This window comes from Mastomys coucha, unplaced genomic scaffold (assembly GCF_008632895.1).
Source record: "Mastomys coucha isolate ucsf_1 unplaced genomic scaffold, UCSF_Mcou_1 pScaffold3, whole genome shotgun sequence".
NCBI lineage: Eukaryota > Metazoa > Chordata > Mammalia > Rodentia > Muridae > Mastomys > Mastomys coucha.
In genome coordinates this window covers 68738559-68747996 of record NW_022196909.1, presented here as the reverse complement: position 1 = coordinate 68747996, position 9438 = coordinate 68738559, and the positions used below count along the sequence as shown (strand labels likewise).

Genomic DNA, 9438 nt, shown 5'->3' with positions numbered 1-9438 from the left:
GTTTAGCCCATTGGGAAAGAGATGCTAGAAGATCAGCTCTTAGCCATAGAGAGAAAGCTCAATGTGAAGCTGAACTTAAACTTCTTCAGTCAGTTTCTGGAAAACGTTGTGAGCACAGGATCTGCTGATGTTAGCACTCTTGATGGGTAAGCTGACTGGCTATCATGATGGAGATTCATGAGTAGTTTTTGCCAGATATTTATTAGTTCTACCTTCATAATATTATCCTTATGCTGTGATTTGTTCTTGACCAAGTAGCCTCACCCAGGGGCACACTATACTGTGCTTAGCACTCTCTTTGCTGGAAACACAAGCTGACAGACTCAAGAGAGCTTGCCCATTCACTTTCTGCTTCATGATTTGAGGACCTGATTTGTGTTTTGTCTATCTGTCTATCTATCTCTCTCCATCTTTCCATCTGCCTGCTGCTTACCGCGTATTTTTTTCCTTTGGCTTGCTATATATACTTTAAAAAAAAAAATCACCCACTCAAAAATGAAAAAATAGCCATTGAAGGTTATTCTCTGCACCACAGAGCTTAACTCCTCCACCTACGTATACATGGAGGATGCTGGCCCATGGTACCTCTACTCTCTCTCCTCATTCTCTTATCTCCCTGTGCTTAGGTTCTAATCCAGTCTCTGTGCAAACAGTAAAACTAATGTTGCTGAATTACACAGGGCATCAAATACCCGTGTACAGATCGAGGCTAATTACACTTTTCTTAATTTTTTCCATTATATTTCTTGTAACTTACGCATTTTTCTCAACTTGTTTGATCTCAGTTGGACAATGTCAAGAGGTGTTCCTCAGTGGTTTCCTGATTGCTAGTCTCAGTATTGCCAGGAATAGAATTGTCATTCCTTTCCCAGCTTTATAGACATTAAACAAATCATTCGATCATATGAGTCCCAACTACCCCCTGCTATCTAGAAATATTTTAATCCTTTTTAAATAATATTTAAATTTTAAACTTTGTGATAATTTTACACATATTGATGTTTTGCCTGCTTGTGTGAACATGCCAAATGTGCATGCAGTATACACAAAAACCAGAAGAGGCATCAGATCCCCTAGAACTGAAGTTTTAGACAATTGTGAGCCTCCACGTGGGTGCTAGCACCTGAGAAGAACAGCCAATGCTCTTAACCACTGAACCATTTCTTCAGTTTCTTTTTGTCTTTCTTTCTCTATTTCTCACTTAGAAAAAGGATACCCTTAGAAAAGCTATTGATTGCCTCATCCTGAGATCTCCACTCCATCCACTGCAAGGTTACTCTACTCCTGAACACTTCTACCATGGTCCTGCATCCTTAATGTGTCAGGAACACACTAGACAAGACACTAGGTTACATAACATAGTCCTAGAAAAAAATGAACCAAGCCCGTAGGCTGCTGAGGCTGCAGCCAAGCCTCCTCTGAGGCTCCAGTAGCATACCCTTTGAACAGTCCTTTGCACTTCATCTCCATAAGATCAAGTTTGTGCTCCATTCCATAAGTCCTCCTACAGCCTTCAACCTACGGTTCCTGCTCCCATGCTCAGTCTCCTTCACTGAAGAACAGATGATCTCCAACACCTCAGTCTGGCATCTACCTTCACATCATATTTGAAAGCATCCAGGGAAACATCCTACTAAATCTAGCCTGGTGTTTGACTTTACTGCAGAGTATTAGATCTCAGAGATAGAAGCAGATAGTCCTGAGGAAGGTATTCTCACCCAGGCTCTCCAGGCCTGGATCTCTGGGCTGTCTGCTCCAATCCCCATGGGAACTGCTGCTATTTACCTTACAGTTGTTTGACCAGAAAGATGGTGGCAGTAGCTGAGTGGGAAGATGGGTTCTTAATATCCTTGGAGCTGGCATCTCATTGGCTTTGTCCACACCTGTAACAGAATTCAGGAGATGACTGCACAGTATGTCCAGCACATGAGAATATCCACTCCAGGTGCTTCTCAGAGAAGCCATCATCCACACATGGATTCTCCTATTTTTGCCTTTGGGGATCAGGGGGAACCTTTAGAAAGATTGTTGGTATTCCTTTTATGTTTGTAAGGTTACATAACTTAAGAGCCGAATTCCAACTTTGAGTGAATTTACTATTGGTTTGTAAAAGATAAGATGGAGGCTTAGATAAATGTGTGCTATTATGAAAATCCAAGCAAGCCTACTGCTCAGCACATGCTCCACCCCAGGTGCACACTTTTTCTTCTGTAAAGGAAGCAGCCAGCAAGCCCCCACTAGGAACTTAAATGTTCTTATCTCTAAACCCACAGAATAAGAGATTTGCTGGGTCCTCAAATTATGGGAGGAAGAAAGACTCCATTCTTTCTTCTTTAACAGAAGCCCAGGCTATCAGTCCCAAGGAGATCAGAAAACCATCAATGGCAACACATCCCACACCCGTGTAGTGTGTTCACCCTCCATAAATGTGCCCCACACATATCACTGGAGTTATACATTCCAACACTGGGATTCCTCTTCCTCCTCCTCCTCCTCCTCCTCCTCCTTGTCCTTCCCCTGCTACTGTATAGGAATCAGAGACAGCCTGAGTTCATGAAACTCCCAAATTCCTCTGAGACCTATTAGAATGGACTTCCCACCTTCTACCATGTCGCTTGGAGTCTCATCAGAATCCTTTCATGTTACTGTCTATCTGTATGATTCATGAGGTTAATGATTCTCCTAACAAGACTTTCATCTTGAAGCAAACTCCTCTTAGTGTCCCTCTCAATGCCCAGACCTGAAGTCTTTTATGGGAACCTCAAGGAATTCACTCTATCATTTTGAGGATTATGAGCTAGAAGCCAAGAATAACCAAATTTGTCTTACTGCTCTCTATTCCAGTCAGGAATAGAGAGCAGGCTCTTTCACCTCCCTGACAGGCAGAGCCAAACCTCCTCCCTGATTCTGTGCAGTGATGTTTCTTCTATAATATGCTTGCTGATACATGATTTATAATTTTTGCACTTCTATTTACAACCCTAATAGAGACTTGCTCTGTGAATCATTGAGTTAAACTGGGATAAGGGAAAATAAAGATATTGTAAACTCTCCCTAAGGTCTTTTCTTTAATCTAGGAATCAGGTTTTTCAAGTAATGCCAGTAGAGAGCTTACAGAATTAATCCCAAATTGCTTCAAGGATTGGCATGAATTGATGCTGTTAGGTGGCACATTTGAATCTGGACTATGATCCCCTGAAAATGGTAGAGTTTCTCTTTTATGAGTCATCAGAAAGCCTGCCACACAAGGAGCTAAGGTACTTAAAAACTTAAACTTATTACTGATAATAAGTGGCATTTAAGTATAAGTGGGCATGCTATGAAGTTACATTCCACCTTACTTCTATGATGTGAGGTCTGGAAGATGACCAGGTATAATGTTTACTTTCCATTGTCAACTTGGTTGGGCCATGAACTGTATCTCTGGGTGTGTATGTTGATAATGGGGTTTCCAGAAAGTCTCAACTACAGAACATTGGCAGCCCAATGGGAAATTAAACTAAATAGAAAAGGGTGAACAGAGCATTAGCATCCACCTCTGCTTCCTGACTATAGACTCCATGTGATCAGCCGTCTCAAGCCTCATGACATATTCATAATGTGTCCTGAATTTGAACATCAAACTTTGAAGCCCTAAAATGCTGTAAGAAAAGTTTAATGGACCATTCTGAAGGAAATTTGGAAGAGCACTGTGCCAAAAAAAAAAAAAAAAATAGATAGTGGAGACCTACTCATAAGGGCGCAGAACTGCTCTACAGAGAGATGAACTAGAGATTGTTATATTATATTTTGGTGAAGAATCTGGCCACATACTGCTCATGTCCTAAAATTTTGAGTGAGGTTGAATTCACAAATAAGGGGCTACTTGTTTAGCAAGGAAATCGCAAGTCTAGAAAGCATCACGTTAGAATTATTGCTCATGGGTGCTTTTTGGTTAACTGTGAAAGAGGACAAATAAAACAGAAAGTAATGAGAAGTGTGAAATTTGGCGGCAGCAGCAGCAGAAGAAGAAGGAGGAGGAGGAAGAGGAGGAGGAAGAAGAGGAGGAGGAGGAGAAGGAGAAAGAGAAGGAGAAGAAGAAGAAATGTGACTTGAATTAAGGTTCAAAAAAGACAGAACAGAAATGGCTGTTAGTTAAAGTTGGCCTCTTTAAAGGGACATGCCTCTAGTGACCAGAGTGAAGTGATGCTGCAAGGCAGAAAAGCTGGAGAGACTGTGTTGACAGCTGTCCTCTCTGACCACTGCGCCTGTGCCCAGTAACCCCTGTGAAGATCGAGGCTAATAATTCTGGCCTTCAGAAGTTCAGAACACAAAGCATAAATGTGTATCTATCTGGAAGATGAAACATTGGCCATCTTAAGAGAATAAAACTTTATCTACTGATAGAGGGTATCTGGGAAATTTCACTGTGCCTCCATTGTCTGTGATACATGAAAATAGCCTTCTTTAAAAGTGAGAAACCACACACTGTCCTCTTATGATCTGCAAAGGCTTCGTATCAATTTCATTACCTACATAGGCCTTATATCACGATGTCCAATTGATCTAGAAATTAAGGTATTATAGATAGGAAATGTTCTAACACAGATCAAGAGAATTGAGGAAACAAATCCTATGAAGGATAGTTAAAGAAGACAAGTGGGAAGATTATACCAACTAAAATCACAGTCAAGATATTATGTACTGAGGTAGACAACTCACAGAAAGGCTGGACCAGGAGTGAGACTACAGAGCAAATGGCCACCCACACAGTCAGGAATTTCTAGAGACCAGAGAGCTAAACTTGCAGAAAGGATATCCTTACATGAAGACATCCCCTTGCCTGGGTTACAAGTTCCTAAGTATATCTGATCAGGAGCTTTCTGTTTTAATGAATTAATCAAAGCCCAACAATGACTGTTCCAGGAGTGCCTTATTCAACACTAGAATGGTCCTGAGTTCTCACAGAAGCATTTGCAAGGGTTCCAAAGTTTCTGTTAACATCACTCAATGATGGAATGACTTAAGATCAGTCCCCAGTCCTGCTTTCTGTCTTCTGGTTGTCCTTGTGAACTTTCCTCCATGTATGAAAAGAAAAATCATCAGGTTAACTTTATGTGAAAAATAGCTTTTCAACTGAGCAAAGTAATTGCTTCCTCATGTATGTGTGAATGACTATGTGTGTATTTGTGTCTGTGTCTGTGTCTGTGTGTGTGTATGTGTGTGTGTGTGCATGTGTGTGTCTATGTGTATGTGTGTGTGTGCATGTGTCCGTGTCTGTGTGTCTATGTGTAAGTGTGTGTGTGCATGTGTGTGTGCACGTGTGTGTGTGTGTATGTGTGTTTTGAATCATCAGACACTGTCCAGATTACCTTGGTTATAAAAGGGTAGAATACTAAGAGCAAAGGGATGTGAACTGCTGATGAGTAGAGTTCTATACCTTCTTCTCTTCTACAGTTACACATGACCAGAGCAAAGTTATACTGAGAAAATAAGGCAGAATTTTGCCTCCATATGCATCTGTCTTCCTTGATGACTCACAAGTGGTGAAAATAGAGAAAAGACAAGAGATGAACCTGGGAAGAGTGGCACATGCATTTAACCAACACGCAGGAGGCAGAAGCAGGAGGATATCTGTGAGCTCAAGGCCAGCCAGCCTATTATACATCATGAATTCCAGTACAGCCAGAGCTGTGTAAAGAGATGCTGTTCAAAATAACAATGAAGAGGGGAAAGGAGGGAGACAGAGGGACAGGAAAGAAAAAACAGGAAAAGATTAAGAGACAAGGACAGAGATAAGACAAGAGAGAAACATATATGAGGTCAGGTTCTCTTACCTGATGGCTGGGGTGGCCGTGCCCACTCAATAAAAGGGTGCCGGTGTTGAATGATGGTTCTCTGGCACTTCTCTACATCCCCATCCTGCTCAATCATGTCCACGATTTCTTGAATCCATGTTGTCCCTGGGGAGACCATAAAGATTAGGAGTCAGAAACCTATTATTCTTCAAGCATACTAATGAAGAGATATAGATGCAGATGTTGGCTTCACTTTCCACTCTAACCAGGATCCTGTTAGCTATGGAAGAATCACTTTAGACCTCTGTGAACGGTGGAAGAGTAGAGACAAAGTTCACCTCTTACCAAGAAAAATGAATGGTAGAGGAGGCTAAGCTTCAAAACTCCAAGGGATAAGGCAGTTGAGGTGACACCCATCACGGGACAAAAGAAGCCAACTTTTCATTGTAGGGAATTCTAACTTAGGTGAGGAGTTCAGATAGCTCAGAGCATGAGGCTGGGGCTATTACTCTACCAGATTACCTGATTTAGGGTAAGTACAAATGAGAAGGTCATCTGGCTTGGCCTTGAAGGTCTGAATCTGCCTCCAGTTGTCCACAGTTGGAGCCTGCAGTGGGATCCCTGCTACCTCTTTCAGTTTTGTTTGTCTGCTCAGTTCTGGGGTCAGAGCCATGATGCTTCAGGGAGAAAGGTCCAGTCCCTGTGAGAAAAGATCAGAATGGAATTCTTATAGATAAAGCATACACAACATGAAAATGACACTTAACTATCATAAGTGGATGACTCAGTGGCATTAATAATATTCTCACTGTTGAATGTCCATCATCACCTTCCATCTCCTGAAAACTTGTTTTCCTAGATGGAAACTAGGAGCCCATTAGTGCTAAGCCTCTGTTCTCTGGTGCCTGGCTACCATTATTTTCCTTTTTATTTCCTTAAACTCTAGATGTTTTAGAGAAGTAAATCCATTTTTGTCCTTTTGTGAATGGTTAATTTTATGTAGTTGAATATTCTTAAGGATCAGCTGTATTGTGACATGCCATCAGATTTTTCTTCCAAATTAATGCTGACTTTTATTGCATGCCTGCTTGTAGCATGGTCTGTTTATCCATTTCCCTGTCCATGGGCACTTGGAGTATCTCCTTTCAACTACTGTGCTATAAACACAATGCACAAATATCTAAGCTCCTATGTTCATATTTTTGGGTTTATAATTCAATGTATATGTGCAAGGTAGTATGCTCATATTTTTGAAAAATTGTCATCGAACTTCTCTACAGTGGCTGTATCATTTAAGAGGTCCACCAGCAGTGTATAGCACTCTCTAATTGTCACTGACATGGATCTCCCTTACATACCTATCCCAGTAGATTTGTTTTACTTTTCCTTCCTGACAAATGGTAAATATCTTCTCATGTACTTACAGTCTACTTTATGCCTTTTTTGGAGTGCACAATTTTGCACTGTTTGCTGTTGGTTGCTATACCTAGAAACTTCTAAATATATAAATAAAAAAGAGGACTCAGTCTCTATTGCTCAAGAGTGATGGTTGAAGTTTCAGAAGACATCTACTACTGCTGCTCAGTGACTGTGCCAGTGCTACACTTCATTCTATTTATTATAATTCGTTTCTCAATTTCACTTAACTCAAGCCACAGAACATTAGAAGAGAAGGATCCTTATGGAAAGTTTAACAGTATACAATTGCTAGAATTGAGTAAAAGATAATAGCTCAGCCAGTCCAGTGAGTGAAAGAAAGTAAACTGTGCCCAAACTGGCCAGACCAGTTATCAGAGTGACAGATTCCGGGAGGAAGCTGAGTTCTCTAGAATGGATGTAGGGCTTTTAGAAAATGATAACCCAATTCTTCTTGAGAGCATTTCAAATATGAGCAGCAGCTAGTTGTAGTATGGCAGGAAAGGTAGACTTCTCATAAAACTCTGAGATGTGATATAATCAGCTTCATCAGAGGAAGATAAGAGTATGCCATCTCCACTTCCTTTCTTTTCTTTCAAAGGTGAGAGTGGGTAGGGTCCCTCTACATATCCCAGGATGGCCCATAGCTCACTATGTAGCCCAGACTAGCCTTGAATTCACAATCCTGCTGCCTCGGTCTCCTTGGTTCTGAAGTGACAAGTGTAAGGAGCACAGACACTTCTAACATACTTTCTATGTTAGGTCCTTCCTTAAAGGACATCAAAATTTTAGCATAAGTAATAGTCATTCCTCTAAATATCAGAAGGCTTACAAAACACTAAATTAATGCCTTGCTTATGACCTCACCTAGTATCTATCTATAAATCTCATCATATTCCTTTTAAGATTGCCTCATTTTAAGTTGTAGGTGTGCAATGAAATTTAAGATGCTCCTGCAATAAGCCGATATTCACACAAGAAAACTAACACAGGAATTGTTATTATTTATTGTATTTTTGTCCATTTCAAATGTAAATTTTGGTATCCAATATAACAGTTCCTAAAGACATTCTCATTCTGAATTCTAATAAAACTTTGGTGGTGGGTGTGGGAGTTCTCAAAGTATAATGATGATGCGGTTCCCACTTCCAGCTCAGAGACAAATGGGAACAGATGTCAAGGCCTTTAGAAGCTGGGGGTAAATCGGAAGCAGCAGCCTCAGTCCTGCACCTGCATGACAGAACTGAAAGCAATGCCTAGCAGATGAACTGAAGAAAACTGCTTTCCCCAAACCTCTAGGAGTGCAAATTGGCACCTTCATTTTTTCCCAAGGGCTGTGATCTGCTCAGACTTCTAACCAACAACAGCTAAAATGATCAGCAGGGTATGATGGCAAGCAGCATGAGGAAAGCTAACAAAAACACTGTGAGTTTGAGGCCAGTCTAGGTTTCAGTAGGATTGTTTCAAACCATGAAACCTGTGGGTCTGAAAATCCATGCTACCCAGGGAGCCAATCCTGAGCAAAAGTAAGGTTGACGTGTCCAAGCCCTAAAAAAACAAAACAAAACAAAAACAAAAACAAAACCCTCATCTTGAGACCAGCAGGGGTAGTACGGTTTTCCTCCATGCTCTGTGCCTGCATGCCCCTTGCACATAAACCTTACGGTTTCCACCTCTGCCACCCTTAGTCATACAGCCTAATGGCCAAATAACAGATTAAACTTCCTCTCTCTCTCTCCCTGTAAGGATATGACCATGAAGCAGATATTCTTCTGCATATAAATGAGCATTCCCAGTACCTGGACACTGGCCAGTAATGTACCCTCACTCTGAAAACCCCAACCTACCCTTCTCATTACCCCCAGTAAGAGAGAGCTATTTCACTGAAAACCATCTCTGAAGAAGGCTAATTATCCCCTTGCATTCATGCTGGCTAAGACCCTATGAAACCCACCCACCAGAATAAGCTTCATTCCTTTCAGTCCTGCCTAGTACACAACGGTGCCTGGATACCTCAAGGGCAGAAGCAAACCTAAACTGGCACAAAACCAAATAAGAATTAAAAAAAAGTTTGAGTTAATAAACTTATCCCTTTATTTTTCTAAACAGGGTCCTGATAAAATATTATATACACTACATTGGCTACAAACTTGCCAGTAAACTTCCTCTGCCTCTGCCTCTGCCTCTGCCTCTGCCCCTGCCCCTGCCCCTGCTCCCACCCCCACCCCCATCCCCGCCCTTGCCC

General features: G+C 41.3%; 1 protein-coding gene across 1 annotated transcript in view; it reads right to left on the bottom strand.

Annotated features, from left to right (window-relative positions):
• LOC116074487 (sulfotransferase 1C2-like) overlaps positions 1 to 9438 on the bottom strand; it is a 73429-nt gene that overhangs the window by 5535 nt on the left and 58456 nt on the right. Inside the window, exons 2-4 of the mRNA XM_031347049.1 lie at positions 6300 to 6477; positions 5817 to 5942; positions 1786 to 1883 (exon numbers count right to left, since the gene is read on the bottom strand). Of these exons, the coding sequence (XP_031202909.1) occupies positions 1786 to 1883; positions 5817 to 5942; positions 6300 to 6450 (375 nt within the window). The 5' untranslated portion in view covers positions 6451 to 6477. The remainder of the gene's footprint in view (positions 1 to 1785; positions 1884 to 5816; positions 5943 to 6299; positions 6478 to 9438) is intronic.